This window comes from Indicator indicator, chromosome 17 (genome assembly GCF_027791375.1).
Source record: "Indicator indicator isolate 239-I01 chromosome 17, UM_Iind_1.1, whole genome shotgun sequence".
NCBI lineage: Eukaryota > Metazoa > Chordata > Aves > Piciformes > Indicatoridae > Indicator > Indicator indicator.
The window spans coordinates 18743263-18761235 of NC_072026.1; the positions used below are offsets into that span (position 1 = coordinate 18743263).

At 56.9% G+C, this 17973-nt stretch overlaps 1 protein-coding gene across 1 annotated transcript; it reads right to left on the reverse strand.

Annotated features, from left to right (window-relative positions):
- Positions 1–303: 303 nt before the first annotated feature.
- XKRX (XK related X-linked) lies at positions 304–5568 on the reverse strand. The gene is made up of 3 exons (XM_054388662.1): positions 5267–5568; positions 2737–2996; positions 304–1448 (listed from the first exon to the last, which is right to left on the reverse strand). Exons 1-3 carry the CDS (start codon positions 5557–5559, stop codon positions 703–705), a joined length of 1299 nt encoding a protein of 432 aa, XP_054244637.1. The 5' UTR covers positions 5560–5568; the 3' UTR covers positions 304–702.
- Between the last annotated feature and the right edge of the window lie 12405 nt (positions 5569–17973).

Genomic DNA, 17973 nt, shown 5'->3' on the forward strand with positions numbered 1-17973 from the left:
TTGCTGGCATGCCAGGTTGCTCCTGGCCCACAGCCATGCCCATGCTGATGGAGGAGGTGCAGGACGAGGCCACCCCTGTACCACCATGCTTGTGCATTTTTATCGGCCCCATTGCAGGGCTTTCCCCCCATACTCACTTCCCACTGGAACCACCCTTGATGCCCATGAGTGTGAACATGAGGGCTACGAGGGCAGCGGGTGTGTGCACCTATGCCAGCCCTGGCCAGCCTGTCCCCACCCTCTGCATGAGTCACTAGCCACCTGCCAGCACCCAGACACACAGTCACAGCGAAGTGTCTTTACTGCTTAAAACAGTCCTGTTGGCACCCATGGCCCCGAGGTCACTGTATGCACCACAACAGGCAGGTAGGGGGTGCCTTGGGGCACCCCAGGGGCTTTGCACTGCAGGCAGTTTGGGCAGCAGGCAGTTTGGGCACCCCAAAAGTCACTGAATTGTAAAACAAAATAGGTTGGAAAAGACCTTTAAGGTTATTGAGTCCAACTAAGTCCTTCATGTCCATGTACTCTGTCCTGGGTAAGTGGGGACGCTCCTGCCCCTTGCCAGCATGGGAACGACCAGGAACAGGCAGTACCTGCCTCTGGCACTGCTTGTGCCACAAGCCCCCTCTGGCTGCCAGTGCTGCCCAGCACTACCATCCCCATGTCCACAATCAGCTGGAGGAGCTGGGTGTTGGCCACGCTTCAGACAATGCTGTGCCTCACACCAGGCTCATAGGGTGGCTGGAGGTGCAGAGGGGTCCCCGGCGCGTGCCGGTGGCAGCAGACGCAGTGCAGGAAGTCAGCAACATTGTGTCGGAAGAGCTGGCGGCAGGGGTGCAGGTACTGGAAGAACAGGAGCATGAAGTAGATGCCCAGGCAGTAGCCCAGGAGCAGCTGCACCACCAGTAGAGGGGTGCAGACATTTTCGTAGACGTCCGTCTTGAAGAAGTACCAGAGGATGACGAGGGCTGTGTTCTCTGCCAGCCGGGCCACGTAGTACAAGGCCAGGCGGCCCCAGTTCTGTGATTTGTCAATGAGGTCCCGGTCAGCCAGCTTCAGCTGCACGGCTGACCAGCAGAACATGTTGATGCTGGCATAGAGCAGGGTGAAGGCACAGAGCACCACCACCGTGCCCACTCGGCTGAAGTTCTTCTCAATGTTGTCAGGCAGGCGGGTGCCACTCCGCCAGAACTGCACCCAGGGCAAGAAGAAGACTACCAGCAGGTTGACCAGGGCAATGAGGATGATCCAGTGCTTGAAGACAGTGCTGAAGAGCACAAGGACAGCCACACGGGTGGAGATCTCCAGGCTGCGCCACAGCACGATGCAGAGGAAGGCTAGTGGCCGTAGCTGGACCTTGTAGTCATCATACTTGACCTGGATGGCCAGGATGTTGCAGACAAGTGCTCCATAGGTGACTGACACCAGGCAGATGCCCATCAGGACGGCTGCAGAGGGAGAGGGAGAGGACAGCAAAGTCAGGCAGTGCCAGGATCTGGGATATGTGCAGTGCCAACTCTGGTTGTGAGGTACAGGGTGCCTTGGCTCACTATGAACACTGCTGGGACAGCTTCATAGTTGGTGGTGACAGATCCCAGGATGGGACAGGTATGAGGGGAGATGCAGGCAGCAGGAGGCTCTGCTCCCGTATTTTCCCTTTATTCCTAAACCAGGCACCACCACCCCTGCCCTGTGCAAGAAATGCTGTTTGAGGGTGAGTGGGGCATGGTCTTGTGCTATGGGCACCCCTCCCCCCTCATCCAGTACAAGAGCCATACACTGTGGACCACCACTCACCCTGGTAGCACCTCAAGAGCCACCCTCACCCAGTGGCTGTAAAGCCAAGGTTATTATAGGGAAGGCTGGCAGCTGCTCCCATTCAGCACAGCCAGGAAAACTGCTATAGAGGAAAAGGGAAGTGTGTGGCTGGTCCCAGTCACACTGTGCTACGAGGGAATCACCAGAAACATGTCAACTGGAATTCACTTCCTGCGTTTATTCCTGCTTCCACTGCTCCTACTCCCCAAAATACCCTTGCAGAGGGCTGTGACCAAGGAGGGAGTTTCAATGGGGCAACTCTTTTGTTCCCTTTTTCATGTGCTTGCCCCAGGCACGGAGGCCTGGGCTGTCAACATGGCTGGGAGAGCAGGTCAGTGAGGGCAGCTCCTTCACTGGGTGCTACAAATGGAATGGTGCAATAGCCTCCTGCACACCCGGCTCGTCAGCATGCCAAAGTGGGACTTCAAAGCTTGCATCCAGCCCTCAAGCACATAAATACTCCAGGAGCAGGTGAAGGAGCCTGGGAGTGGGATCACTGGGCTGGGAACTCCAGCTGTTGGGAAAGGTGCAGAAATAGATCCAACGGAGGGACTGTGGGGAAACCAGAGTCTGTAAGTAGTTGAAAAAACCCAGTAACTAATGCAGACTGGAGCAGCCTGGGGCAAGGACATGACACTTTTACAGGACAGGTCATGGGGTAAACGACATGGTTCTGTAGGGCAGACATCTGCAAGTACCAGGGCTGGGACCAGAGCCTGATGCTTTGGTCACATTCTCACCAGCCTCACTCTGAGCTGGAAAGAGTAGGCATAGGAAAAGCAAAGGACTCAGTGGCAGTCGTACCCCTAGCAAGCCCCTGGAGCTTCATTTGGATGCCACACTGGCACACGTTGTGAAGGAGTTATCACCGTGCCCCAGTGGGATCCTCTCTGAAGCCCACGTGCCAGGCACCCTTACCTCGGGCAGCGGGGACGTACTTCTCCAGGATGCTGATGTAGAGCTGGACGGTGAGCTGCGGGATGGAGCCCAGGAAGGCCTGGATGACTGCCATGCGCTTGAAGGCGTTGCGGTGCATGGCCAGCCGGCGCACCGAGTGCCCCACCTCCTCCTCCATCTCCACTTCATAGCCGTTCCGCAGCCGCCGCTTGCGGGTGATAGTGACATAAGGCTCCTCCTCCTTCCCCGACCAGCAGTACACCACCATGGCCTCCAAGCACCTGTTGGGATCCAGCACCTGTCACCCCACCAGCTGCCCCACTGACCCCCAGCACCGCTCCCAACACCTCCTCCAGCCCTCCCTTGCCTGGTGCTAGCCAGACCCTGCTCCTGCTGGGCACAGCACAACTGATGTGGGCAACTGTTCAGAAGTGCTGTGGGCAGCGCTTGGGAGGGCAGGGTTGCATCAGGACTGCAGGGATGCCCGGTGGCCGCTCCTCTGCTCCAGCACTCAGGGTGAGCATGTGGGGCTGGAGGACAACAATTCCCCAGTGAAGGGTGCAACAAGTGCCACAAGAAGTGCAGCATCCAGGGTATGGAAACCATTGGTCTACTGGGAGCTAGAGCCACAGTAAGGGGTTAACCACCCTTGGGCTCTGTTTTCCCCACTGCCACAAAATGAATCTCTTCCTCTTAGTGGAGGCGGCAAAAACTTTTTGATACTGTTTTGATGTCTCCTCTTCAGTAAAAGGCTTCTGTATGCTTCCTTCTCGGTGGGGACGGCAGGAAGGGGAGTGAAGGGTGAAGCGTGGTGTGACATGGGCAGATAAGACAGCGCTTCCGCAGGCCCTTCTCTGCAGGGCACCCCCATCTGCAGGGAAGGGAAGCAGGTTTCTTCCGTGCTAATCCTTGCTGCAAGGATTGTTGTCCATAGCCCCCCTGCCTATGGACAACAATGCACAGCCTCTGAGGTGGGTGGGGCATTGTGCATAGGTGGTTTGCAGAGAAGGACCCATCTGACAGGCCTGGCTCCTGCCTGGGGACCAGCTGGCTCTGAGAGCAACAGGATGTCATTATTTATGAGCGCCCTGCAGGACAGCAGGAGTTTCTTTGGTTTAGACCCAAATGCAATGCAGTTTTGGATACATTCTCTGGATGTATCAGCCAGACTCATTGCAGACTCTAACAGGAAAACTTTGTCATCCACAAGACCTGGCTTCAAGGGCAGTCCCAGCAGGCTCCCAGTGTGCTGCTAGACCTTCTCAGTAGGCTGAGCTCCATCTCCAGTCTGAGGAGCTGACTGAAGCATCCTCCAAGGAGCAGATCTGCTCACCTCAGACAGCTATGGTTACTGTGGTGAGAGCTGTGACACCACTGTGGGCCAGCATGGGCTGATGGGAGCCCACAATGAGGCTCTCCTGACAGGAAGCTGAAGTGAGGCTCCTTGGCCACTACTGATGATGGTGAGAGGATGCCAGAGGCACCTTGCTTATTTCCGGTGATGGAGGAAGCACAGTGCAGGCCACATGTTTTTGCAGCTCTGTGGGTATAGCAGGCCCCAAAGCATGTCTGCCAGCATGCCCTCAGAGCCCTGCAGAGATGGTGGCTCTGCCATGCTGCCCACTGCACTCCTGTGCATTCTCACTGAGCAGGGTGGCCAGGATGGTAGCAGCCCAGGGAGGGACTGCAGCATTCCCAAGGAGTGAGAGATCAGCACCTCTCTGGCTTATGCAACATCCATCCCCTCACCTTCCTCTTCCCAGCATGGTCTTGTGGTCCCCAGCTCCCAGGCCAGTCCCACTCCTGCACCCAGTTCCTCTTCTCCATGTCCCACCACCTGCCGCAGGCCTGGGGATCTTTTCTGAGGGCAGGACCCTTGTTCCTATTCACCCTAAAGTAAGCCAGCCAGGACTTGCACCCATGCTCCCAGCCTAAGCCAGAGAATCACAACCCCCAAAGGCAAGCACTGGCTGCAGGACGCCACTCTGCAAAGAACCTTTCCAGCAACTGAGCTGCAACAGGTTGGGAGAGCAAGTTCAGCCTGGAGCGGGGACCCGCAGGCAGGAGAGCAGCAGCACCCCGCGGCAGGACCGCGGCAGCTGGAGCAGAAGACACCTGGAGCTGGAGGCCGGGAGTAGCAGTGTCCCCGGGGAGGAGAGGGACGAGGAGGCGGCAGGAGCAGCTCTGGGCACTAGGGGATTTGCTGCATGAACAGATTTCTGCTGACAGCCAGTACCCGGGGCGGGTCCTCGCTCTCACACGCCGCCCGTGAGCTTCCCAGGAGTCCCTGTGTCCCATACCAGGGGTCCCTGTGTCTCATATCAGGGGTCCCCGTATCACTCGTGCAGGGTCCCTGCATCCCATACCGAGGGTCCCTGTGGCCCATGTCAAGGGATTCCTGCCTCCCAATGCTGGGGGTCCCAGCGTCCCATACTGAGGGTCCCCAGGTGCCATGCCAGTGGGTCCCAGCGTCCCATGCCGAGGGCCTCCCGTGCTATGCCGAGTCCCCCCGTCCCCTCCCGGGGATCCCGCCGTCCCGTGCGGCGCTCACCTGATGATGGGCCCGAGCTGCAGTAGGTGCATGAGCAGAACGAGAGGTCGGTCGCGGCTGAGGTCGCGGTGAACGAAGATGAGGGTGAGCTGCACCAGGACGGAGGGGCAGAGCACGAAGAAAACGGTGAGCGCCAGCCAGAAGCGGTCCTCGGAGTGGCTGTAGGAGAGGCAGAGGACGGCGGCCGCTGCCCCCTCCCCGCAGAAAAGCGCCGTCGAGAAGACGATGCCGAGAGGCAGCTTCGCCCGCGACGGGGCGGCGGGGGGCGTGCAGCCCCCACTCGGGCCGTCCATCCCGGCCGCGGCCCCGGCCCCGGCCCGGCCCGGCCCGGCGGCTCAGCCCCGCCACGGCGCCATCCCGGGCTGCAACGAAAAGAAGAGCTGCGCTGCGGGGCGGGGCAGGCGGGCCGGGGCGGAGCGGGGCCCCCTGCGGCACGGAGCCCCGACCGATAGCCTCGGCCCGCCCGGGGTACCCCCCAGAGCTGTGCCGTGTGGTGCCCCATCAGCACCCCAGACCCGACCCACTGCGGGGCAGGGACTAGAACACCCGCCGGGTCCCCTTGCCCCTGGGACTTCTCCGCTGCGGTGCTCAGGTCACCACCAGTCGTGGAGTCCCCAGGCCCAGGACAGCCTCACCTGCATTCAGGTCCTAACACCTAGAGTTTTGCCCAGGATCCTCCAGCCCAGGACTCCCTGTCTCTGCTGGGAACCCTATGCCCCAGGATGCCCCAAGCATGGAACCATAGAATGGTTTTAGTTGAAAAAGATCTGTAGGATAATCGTGTCCAACCGTTCTCCAGCTCTGCCAAAGCTGGTGCTGAACCATGCTCCTCAGTGCCAGATCTCTGTCTCTTTTAAACACTTCCAGTGATGGAAATTCAGCAACCTCCCCGGAGAGCCTGTTCCAGTGTTTGAGAACCCTTTCAGGGAAGATATTTCTTCTAATATCCAACATCAATCTGTCCTGATGCAACTTGGAAAGGCTTCCTCTAATCCTTTCACTTGTGACTAGAGAGAAGAGACTGACCCCCACCTCACTCCAATCTCCTTTTGACCATGAACCAGGACTTCCCTACCAGCCCAGAACTCCCCTGCTGCACCCACACTGTGATCCTCCCACTCCCACAGTCGCAGCTCTACCAGCCCTCATGCTACATCTTCTGTGTCCCCAAGCCTCTGGAATCTTCACTTGGACCTCTCCACCTAGTACTGCCCAGATGGGTCCTGGCAGCTACACCCCAAGCTGCAGCATTATGGGGGTTCACCACCAGGGCAGAATGTCAGGGAGAGCCAAAGACAGTGCAGTCTCACCAACGGGATGTCATTTTGGATGCCAGGCCTGCTTGCAGCCAGATCTATGGCTTTTACCAGGCATCTGCCAGGGCACTGCCTGCACTTTCTACCAGCCCAGCTTCAGCCCCAGAGAAGGGTGAGTGGGCCCAGGACATGTTGTCTGCTATGCCATAGCCCTATGCTTTGTGGGGCAGCGTGTGGGAGGAAGGGAGAAAGGGTGTTGCCAAGGGAGGGAGCATTTTGGTATCTTGCAAGCCCAGCTGCTGTAGGGACACCCTTTCGGGTCCAGCATGCAGCTAGTGTTTGTGTGCAGAGCTGGTCTCAAGATCTGAGTAGGACGCTACAGTGGAGTTGTGGCTCCTGCACCTTGGATGCTCCTGCCTCTAGGTAGGAGGTAGTGATGACCACCTTGGCTAACAGCTGAGCAATGTGGTGCTTTTCTCATCGCCTCCAAGGTGATGTGATCTATGGACTCACTAATGGAGCCACACTTCCTAGAGCTGAGACCATTACTCACCCCTGTAGCCCCTCCTGACAGCCCCACCTGCTGTCCAGGCCTGGGGACACCAGCTGAGTTTAGTCAACAGTCCAGGGTGGGAGCACAAGGCTGTGTGGGATGTGCCCCACACTGATGGCCATGGGGCTCTGAGCTCTGCTGACACAGATGTTGGTTCCCAGCACCAGTCCTGCCTCTCCCCCATGAGCAGTGGCATGATGGCAGGCAGCTGCCAGCACAGTGACGCCCACACACTGTCTGGCCCCAGCACATGCTGCCTGCCAGCTTATTCAGTCCAGCCTGGGCACACGCTGGCTGTCTGGGAGAGATGGGCGAAGGCAAGGAGTGATTGAGGTTGGCAAATTTTCCCTGGTTTGGACAGACTGGGAAGTCTTAAGTAACTTACAAAAGCCACTTGGTGTTCATTCCCTGGCAGTCAGGCCAGCTTGCAAGGAGGTTCCTACACTAACAGTGGGAATACCATGTCCGTCTCTCACCCATCTCTGTGCAAACCCAAAGCATGAACTGCCCCCCGTGAGAGTTTCCCCCATTACACCAGTTTGGAAATATTACCCAGGCTACTGGGTTTATCAGCAGAGCTGGGAACAAAACCACCTGAGACCTTGAAGGCTATGTCTCCTCTGACGGCAGCTCCCACACAAAAGCAATCCTGATCCCTGCAGCTGCTCAGTGCTTCTCCTTCCAGGGCTGAACAGCTGCTTTGGGAAACCACAAACACCAGGAGCTTATTGAGACTGGCCTGACAAGAGGGAGGGACAAGAGCCATACATGTGACTGTTCAGCTCTGGTATGATAGTTATATATTTTCCAGCTGCTTTGGGAAAACAGGCTCTCCCAAAAAAGAACCCAGCAGGGCAGAGGGCAAAGGGAACAGTGTCCAAGCAAAGGACAGTTGGTCGCTCCTGCGGACACCCAGGCTGGAAGCTGTGCACAGGCAACAGCTGCAGTGGCCCTGGCACGCAGCCTGGCTGGGAGCTCAGTCAGTGATGGCACATAGTGTGGCACTGCCAGCTGTGCCCACACCTCTGTGTTAGCAGAAAGAGCAACATGTAATTTATACTGTCTATGCAACTTCCATTTATCCAAATTAAAAGCATCCCCCACGAGTCTGGCAGGTCACCAAGCCCTTGGCTCAGCAATGCCTGGGCTCCGACTCATCATATTTTTTATTTCATCTTCCCCTGCTTCATGATGAAATACTTAAGAGCAATTGTTTGGGTAGTCCAGAATTCCAGTCCTGCACCCAGAAGCCCTGGCAGCTGTCAGGGGAACGCAGGGATGAAGCCTTGCAGCACTTCTCACCCCAGTTATTATCCCCTTTGCTGACCCGAGCACACAGGAGCAGGGAGCTGTTTTCTGGTTCAGGCTGTGAGTCACCCCTAACCCTACCTGCCCGCAGCTTGGTGTTGTAAACAGCAGATCATAAAAGTGATCTGCCACAGATAGCATCACTGAGCAGTCCTGTCCTGTTCCTCTGCCACTCCCTGTGCCCTGCTGCTCAGCGCCTGTGCCTCTGCCTGCAGACCCAGTGACACCGACACCCAGTGACACTGATGTCACAGAGTCACCGCTCAGCCTGAGCTGTAGCAAGGCAGGAGGCATTGCCCAGCTGCTGGGGACATCCCATCCAGGTCTTTCCACGTGCAGTGGCCAAATCCTGGGCCAGTGGAGTGGCCAGCTCCTTCACGCTGAACCCTCCCGGGAACAGAACAATCCCTGGGCTGGGTGGGTAGGGTGAAGTGACCTCCAATGCAATGCAGAACTGAGCCAAGTGGCAAACAGACAGGGTCTGTGCTGGCATTACCACTCAGGAAAGTGTGGGGGTTTAGATGTGTGGCAGGTTACTTCTGTTACAGTGGCACCCAGAACCTCATCTGTCTGCAGTGCCAGGAGCTGGAGTAGGAGAGAAAGGCAGAGGAAAGGACAAAACACTGTGTTCCGTGCACAAGGGTGGCACAGTGCCACTCGAGACCCTGTTCCAACATTGGCATTCAGGAGCCTCCCCTTTCCCAGGGATGCCCAAGGTGCAATCCTGAGTCCTGCCACCACATGAGGATAGTTCTACTGTTCACACAAATGCCTGCCCTGTCCTGGAGGGCATACCAGCTTCATTATATGCTCAATCCCAGTCTTCATTATTTTCCCAATCCCAGCCTTCACTATTTTCCTAATCCCAGCTTTTATTATTTTCTTAATGCCAGTGTTCAGACAGCACACTTTGAATGCCAGGCTGCAGTGGTGGTGGCTGCCCTCTCTGTGAAACATGGGGTTTGCTGGGCAGTTTTCCAGCCCCCTGCACAGCTGTGGATGCACAAGGGCATGTGTGTGTGTGAAAGCCAGGCTGTGTGGGGTGGGAGCAGGCTCCCTCACCAGCTCTCACTCTGAAAATAGCCATGTTTGCTCCACATGCCTGCCTGGCAGCTCTGCTCCTGTAAAAGGAGAAGAGAAAAGCTGTTTGGAAATGGCAGGGAGCTCCTTGCCAAAGCCCTTAAAGAGCCCAGGTAAGGAGAGCTGCTGGCATGCCCCTGCAGGCTCTACTCTGCCCTGAACACTGCCACTGCACTAGGACCCAGAGCAGACACTGCTGCCTGAGTGCTGGCTGGGACATGCAAAGAGCAGGTTGCCAGCTTCCCAAATATAGCCCTGCACACCAAGGGGGAAGCAGCTGCTCAGGGTGTGGGGCTGTGCTCCCTCCTGCTGCCTTCCTAGATCTGAAACCTCTCCGACTTTGAGCTGGGGATTAAATATTGAGCTGCTGCCACACAGAGTGATGGTGGGGATGCTGCTGGTCCCCTAAAAACCCCACGTGCTGGGTGAAGTGGAAATGACCAAGAGCTCCTCGGTTGGACCTGCAGGGAGCAGGGGGCACCAGGAGCCATGCTGTCCCAGCCAGCACATCTCGGGGAATCCCAGGAATCTGTGAGCTGGGAACTTTTTACTTAGTTTGGAAATAGCTTTGCAAATGCCTGGTGTTCACAGCCTAAACTGTTTGGATTTTGCAGTGCTTTCTCAATAACATGGCTGTGTTTTTCTCCTGCCCCATTAGCCTGTGGAAGAATTTCTGGCTGGGGAAATATTTTTTTTTCATTTGCTTCTTCATGCAACTGCTTTTGCTGCTATTTCCTTGTCTAGCTTTGCTCCGTTATCCTTCTTGAAGGACAACCTGTATCTTCCCTGAGGACAACCTGTATCTTCCCTGAGGACCTCTTCCTTCAAAATCTTGCTGCAGGCTGGAGGCTGTGCTGAACCCCTCACTGGGCTCAAGGATGGAGAGCCAGGGTGTACTTCCAGTGTGGGCCATGCCACTGCTGCCTCATGGATTAAATTGAACAACAAAACAGAGTTACCTTCTTTGAGTCTGTTTATAGGTCTTAGAATGATAGAATGGTCTAGGTTGGAGAAGACCTTTAAGATCACTGAGTCCAACCATTCTCTAACTCTACCAAGGCTGGTGCTAAACCATGTGCTGCAACACCACATCTCTGGCTCTCTTCAAGACCTCCAGGGATGGGGATCCAACCACTTCCCTGGGCAGCCTGTTCCAGTGGTGCAACTTGAGGCCATTTCCTTTCATCCTATAACTTGTTACTAGAGAGAAGAGACCAACGGCCACATCACTCCAACCTCCTTTCAGGGAGCTGTAGAAAGCGAGAAGGTCTCCCCTCAGCCTCCTCTTCTACAGACTAAACAACCCCAGTTCCCTCAGCCACTCCTCACCAGACCTGTTCTCCAGACCTTTCACCAGCTTTGTTACCCTTCCCTGAGCATGCTCCAGCACCTCAATGTTTTCCCTGTTGTGAGGGGCCCCAAAACTGAACTCAGTATTCAAGGAACCAGTACAGGGGAACAATCACTTCCCTGGTCCTACTGTCCACACTGATCCAGGCCAGGATGCTGTTGGCCTTTTTGGCCACCTGGCCCACACTGGTTCATGTCCATGTGGTTGTCAACCAGCCCGCTCCGGTTTTTCTCTGCTCTGCAGCTTTTCAGCCAATCTGCCCCCAGCCTGGAGCGTTCATGGGGTTGTTGTGACCCAAGTAAGGGACCCAGCACTTGGCCTCGTTGAACCTCATCCTATCAATCCAGCCTGTCCAGATCCTTCTGTAGAGCCTTCCTACTCTTGAGCAGATCAGCACTCCATCCCAGCTTAGTGTCACCTGCAAATTTACTGAGGGAGCCCTCAATCCCCTCATCCAGATCACTGACAAAGATATGAAAAAGAACTGCCCTCAGGGCTGAGCCCTGGGGAACACCACCAGTGACTGGCTGTCAACTGGCTTTAACTCTATTCACCACCACTCTTTGTTTTTTTGTGATAATTACACTTTTTGAAGTCAGACCTCTCCAGTTCCAGCCCCAGCTCAGCAGCAGGTGATGCTGTGACACTAAACCAGGCAGGAAGGGTTAAAATTACTTTGATTAACTGAGTCCCCTGTTCCCACCAACTGCAAGAGTATATACAGTGTGCTAGCCCAGCTGGGCTGTGACTGCACATGCCTGGGCATTCTAGCAGGTAGGAGGGGTGGTTCATGCTCTCATTTCCCTCATCCTTTGCTTCAGGGAAGCAGGAAAGCAGTGGAAGCACTGTAATACTCTCATCCAAACCATGTAGGAGCCTAAGGAAGGCTTGCAGCCACCTCAGGGACATCACCTCACTTCATGCACAGTGCAGGACCGAGCTGGCACCTTCCCCACACAGCAGGGAGCAGAGCAAACTGAAGCAGAGTAGTTCACTTTCAAATCCAAGCCTCTCCTGGGAATTTGTGTGTGCTTTGGCTGGAAAGCAGCTGGTCAGAAATAGGGTGAAAAGCAACCAGCTTCTTGTCACGTTTCCTTCCCTGCTTCTGTGTCCCATTATAGTGTGGTGGTACCAATGGCAGGGGAGCAAAGAGTCTTCCAGAAAAGAAACATCCCTTGCTCAAAATAGCTTGCAAAATGGTTGGTGGCCCCTTGGTGAGGCATGTGGACTGCTTGCAACATTTTGATGCAAGCCATCCACACCCCCACTGCCACACCTACCAACCACCAAACATCCCCAGTGCCCCAGATCATTACCAATGGGTCCGTGTGGCACAGTGCTGGAATTATCTTGCCTTTCCAGCCTGACCATGGTGTGTTTGCCTGTAATTAGCTCTTGGGATTTAGGAGCTTGTAGGATCTGGCGTTATTGTTAGTCACCAGAGTCACGCTGGGATTTAAAGGGCCGATGCAGGTCTTTGCATATCCACTGCCTTGCATGCTGTAGCTGTCATTCAATGCATTAAATAGAAAGATGAGTCCCTCCCCAAAGTCTGTGCATGTCCTTGCCCTGCTGTGGATGCCTTTTTGGGCAGAGGCAATGCAACTCCAGGCAAAGCAGGACACACTGAAAATATTTCCGTCAAGACTTTTTTGGTCCTTGCTACCACCTCGGTTTTGGTGCCGCTCTGACTCCAGGCTCTTGGTCAATGCTAAAGGCAGCCTCTATACTGCTTTCCCTTGCAAGCTGTCATTCCCCACATGCAAGCTCCACCGCCCTGCCGCTGCCACCCCCCTGACTCTACTCCTCACCCTGGGGTCCCTGGTGTGCTCGGTGCCAGCTTGGGCACGTACTCACGGGGTCTAGGGCAGCCAAGGCAGGGCAGCCTGCCAGCCCGCGTCCATCTGCGCTTCTCTGCGGTGCCTGTGATTTCGCCTTCTTCCCTCTCCTGCGGCACTCCAGCAGGCAGAAATAGCCCCAAAACACGTGCTGCCTTCCAGGAAGCGGTGCCAGCTTCCAAGCAGCCCCAGAGCCCTGAGCACAGCCCTCCCTCTGGGGTTCCTGCTGGCACCAGTGGCACTAGACAGTCCAGTCCAGCATGGTGCTGGGGCACGCTCCGGTAACAGGTCCAGTGAGGAACATCCCTTGGTAGAATAAATTCTGCTGTAGAGTTTCTCACCTGGCAACAGTCACCAAGGAAACTCGGGCGGCTGCTGTGAGTCCCCACTGGCACTGCCTGGGGGAAGGGGGGTCCCCACGGTGCTGGCAGAGGGACTCAGGCTGTACCCCGTTTGGGCAGTCATGTGGGCAAAGGGCCAGCATCCAGCTCTGTAACCTGAGCCCAGGCCCGGCGAAGTGCCCATCGATCTGGATGTGGCCCTTACCCTGCCTCTCCAGAGCTGAGTGTGGGTTTTGCCAGTATTGGGGAGGGTTTTGACGTTTTCTCAGCTGTTGAACCCTCTGTGTGTGCATCAGGTGGAGAGACCTGGAGGCATGGTCAGGTGCTCGGAGTGTTTTCCAGTCCCCAGTGCTGGTTTGGCTGGGGATTTTGGACACTTAAAAGCAACAGAGCCCCAAGTGCTCAGAGACCTCTGGAAATCCTTTAGTGTCAGAGAGGCTGGAGCTCTCACTGACCCTTGGGAAGTTGTGCTGCTGCCTCCAGGGCTGCCTGCCACATGGCATTTCCCTATTTATAGCACCCATGGTTGTGCCTCTTCCTGTCCCCTGCCCGACTGTCCTCTCACAGCGCCACCATGAGGCACACAGACAGGCACTGATTCTTCCAGCAAGTCGTTTCAGCCCTAGTACAGCTAATTCTGCAAAAGTCTTCCCAGCACCATGCTGCCTGCAAACATGGCACTGCCACTGGGCCCAGCAGGATGCTGGCATGGGCATGGGAACAACTGGGAAAGGCCATCAGGCTAGGGACAGGGCCAGGCTAAGAGAGTTGAGATGCAGCTACTGCCCCATCAACAGCAGCATGGCCGTGCACAGTCGCCCCAAATCTTGTTGCGTGCAGCTGTGCTATCAGTACGGAAACTGCCTCCATCAATCATTAACCACACGTGGGTCCCCACCCATGGAGTGCCTCCAGGGCACATCCCTTGCCCAGAGGTGTGTGCCAAGCTTCCCAGCAGCATGTAGGGCTGGAAGCGAGGGGCCATGCCCAGCCTAGGCTTGCACCCCTGGGTCCAACCTGGAGCTGTGGGATGCCTGGCAGCATCTCAGCATCCTTGACTCGTGGCTAGGGCTCAGCTGATTGAGGTTGTGCTGCTGGTACTGGGTGGTTTAGCATGGATTGAAGTGAGGCAGTGGGATCTCTGTTTGCTCCTCAGTTTGGCTTTTTGTGGGTTGCATGACCTCATCCCTCAGACCCCACTTCCCCTACCCAAAGCTCCTCCAGCTTGGACATCCCTGTGTAGCCTCTTCTCCTCTGCACACGACAGTGGCAGCGTGCCCAGGGAGGGCAGCCCCAGCTGGGGAAAGCAGCAGGAAACCTGAGGAGCAGGAGAAGAGCTTTAGGTTGCAAATCAAGTAGTTGGGGCTTTCTTGGTTCTCTGGCCTGTTGTCTTAGGGTCCTCACCACCTCCCTGCTCCTAACCAGGAGCCTGCTTGGGCTGGCTGCTATTTCTGTTCTGAGCAGCACAGGACTTGCTGCTGCTCAGAGGATGCGAAACACAAGCAGTGAGTGGTGATGGTGATGTCCCCCAGCCCTGGGCAGGCAGCTGAGCCATGCATACTGTGCAGGGACTGCTCCTTGCAGAGGCTGCAGAGCAACATCCATGCAGGGATTAGGCAGCAAGGAGCCAGGGACACCATTCATTAGAGGAGACACTAATTCAGCTGGAAACCCCACGTGGGCTGTCAGGTGATGTCCCCACCACAAGCCATCTAAGGCAGTGGTGGAGGTGTGAGGCTGCCTGGTGCTGGGTGGATAATGCAGTGCCATGGTGTGCCACTCGATGTGGCGGCAGCCCCACAGCACTCCATGTCCCAGTGGCCACCGGCCTGGGCTGACCCCTCCAGGATTAAGGAGACTGTGAGGAGTAAGTAATTTAAATCCAGATTAGATTTAAGTAGTTGCTACGCAAAGGGATGTGAGCAGGGGCCACCCAGTGGGGATGAGCAGGTGAGAGGCTGATGGTGCTCCTGCCATGCAAAAAGGGGCTGCCAGGACAGGATCCAGCCAAGGGTTTTGGTTGGGGACACTGAAATTTGTCTCCAGGCTTGTCTCCTGTGCAGCAGGCTGGAGGCAGCAGTGCTGGGCTGTGGGACAGGGCTATCTGAGGTGAGATGCACCTCACTATGGGGAGAAAGCACAGGCATGAGGGCAGAGCACAGGGACACAGAGGGCTGCTTGCTTCATAGGTGTCGAAAAGAGGTCTTCTGTGGGGCTGTCAAGAATGTTCCACCTCTTCTCTCACTGCTGGTCGTGGCTGCAGGCCATACAGGAACCTGTCAGGTAGGTCCCTATGCCTGCTTCTCGGGGCTCCCAGGGTGGGCACAGCGCCTACCCACACATTTATCAGTGAGGACCCCATCGAAATAACACTGGGAGTGGTGTCCCTTGCAGGAACTTTCCCCAGACCACAGAGTGAGACACACAAGAGTTCTTTCTGCCTCTTCAGCAGGCAGGAGCTGGCCAGGGAAGGGAGCAGGGTGGGCAGGGGTGCATGTGTAGGAAGATTTCCAGCAGGATTCCTCCTGTGCAAACTCAGCAGCTCCCCAAGAAAGCTGAGAAGGGCAGACTGAAATACAGACAGCTGTATTTGCATGTCAGGAGACCAGGTTCATTCTCGGGATGGCATTGCACCAGCCCAGGCAGATGTTGTGGGTGGTGAGGGGGTTTATAATCCTCTCCCACCATCTAGGACACATTGCAATAATGCTGGAAGAGAAGCTGTGCCACCTACACAGCCTGGTCTATATGTTTAAGGAAGAAAATGACACTGAATGACTATTGTGGCTTGACAACCACAGGGAAAATATTCTGTGCATAGCTGTGGTGGAGCACGTCACTGGAGACCAAACAGGACTGTTTAGCAACAGGAAAAACCTCCTGAGTCTGGGCAGACTCTTGTAAAATGTCCTTGCTGCCTTTCCCTAGCTGTGTCTACCCGTAATCACTGACCAGGAAGGACACCAAAAGCAATCCTTAACTGTTTGCTTTTTTGACTCTTGCATATCATTGCTTCATCCTGTATGATGTGAGAAGGAATCCTTGCCATGAGAAGCACACTGAAAGCTCCACAGTGCTGGTGTTGCTCCAGATACCTTTGACTCCCTTTGTCCTCTTCTGGGCACCAAGGACCATCTCTGTTCTTGCCCCCAGCTCAGCCAGAGTTTGTATGACCGTCCTGCCCCTCTTACCTGGGCGCCAGGGACTGTCCTTGCCCCCAGCTCAGCCAGAGCCTGTGTGACTGTCCTGCCCCTCTCCTGCTGAAGCACAGCCACTGTGTGCAGGGTTCCTTGCGTGGGAGCCCTGGGGCCATCAGTGGTCACTGCTCGCCGGGGAGCACAGCCTTCCTCTGGGATGCTCACCCACTGTTGTCACTCCCCAGGAAAGTCACCCTCCTTGTCATGGGGCTGGACAACGCAGGGAAAACCTCTGTCATCATGGACATAGAAAAAGGTGAGGAGCTTTGCAGGCAGCCTCACCTGGAGGCAGCATCTTTGTGGTACTTTCCAGCTAAGCTTTGAAGGACTGAGACCTTTGAGACAGAGCTGCTGTGCTGGGGGAAGTGTATGGGGCAAAGGCCATGCCTTGGGGAGCCTTGGTAGCGGGGATATGGTCTGGGGAGGAGGAGGCATGGCCATGGGGATGCTCCCAGGCTCGCTGTGCCAGCTCTCTTCCCTCTCCCTCACATAGCACTAGCTGGCGAGGTGCTGCCCACAGCACAGCCTGGCCAGACTCGCCTGCGAGTGGACAGGTTTGAGGTGACACTGGTGGACCTGCCTGGGGGCCAGCGCTCTCGCAGCACCTGGCGCAGCTACTACAGTGAAGCCCATGGACTCCTCTTTGTCCTGGACTCCAGTGACCTGGCACGGATGGAGGAGGCCCACAAAGTCCTCAGCCGTGTCCTGAGCCATCCTGATGTCTCTGGGAAGCCCATCTTGCTGTAAGGCTGAGTCCCTGAGATGTGACCTGTAGGGTTTGGGGTGTGGAGGGAGTGGGAAACTGTTGCTGGGATCGTGGGGTGCGTGGCTGGGCTGCTGTGGGGATGTGGTGCCCAGGGGACTGTCAGAGTGTTGTGGGACATGGAGACCCCGGTGGAGCTCGGGAGTTGATAGCATTGCGGGAGAGGGGCTTGAGGAGGGGGCTCTAGAGCCTGGTAAGCATCAGGGCACAGCTTTGCCTACTGGCAGCCGAACTGGGACAAAGCATCCAGCCTCCTCAGCGGGGTGACAGCCGCTGTCCCGTGTCCCAGGCTGGCCAACAAGCAGGACGCGGCGACTGCCCTCCTGCCCTGCGAGGTGATCGAGCGCCTGGCCCTGGAGCGGCTGGTCAACGACAACCGCTCGCCCTGCCGCATCGTGAGTGCAGGGCTGGTCCTCACCGGGGCTGACATCCCACCACGGTCCCGCTCCTCACCGGGGCCGACACCCCCGGCCTTGCTCCACACGGGAGCTGACCCTGTCCCTCGTCCCGCAGGAGCCCTGTGCCACCAGGCGACCCCCGCCCACCGGCCCGGCCCGCACCATCCTGCCGGGGCTGCGCTGGCTCCTCCGCACCGCCCCCGCAACTCCGCTACCGCCGCCCACCGCTGCCGCTACACCGCCCGGTGCCGGCCCTAGGGCAGCCCGCAGCCGCCCCCCTGTCCGCAGGTAGGTGCGAGGCTCCGTGGGCGCATGTCCCCATCCCCTTCTCCACTCCTCCCTGCGGGGCTCGCCCCTATCCCCCCGCGCCGTGCTCTCGCCTCTCCAGGGACCCGCCACCCCCCGGGGAGGATGCCCGGGAGGGCGCGGATAAGAGCGGGGAGCCCCGGCCGCTGCCACCCACCCGCCGCCGGCTGCTCGCGGTGAGCCACCCCGGGATGGAACGGGCTGAGCAGGATGAAGCGGGATGGAATGGGATGGAATGGGGTGGAACGGGATGGAATGGAATGAATGGAATAGAACAAGCATTCTGCCAAAGGGTGAGTGCCAAGAGCATGGAGCC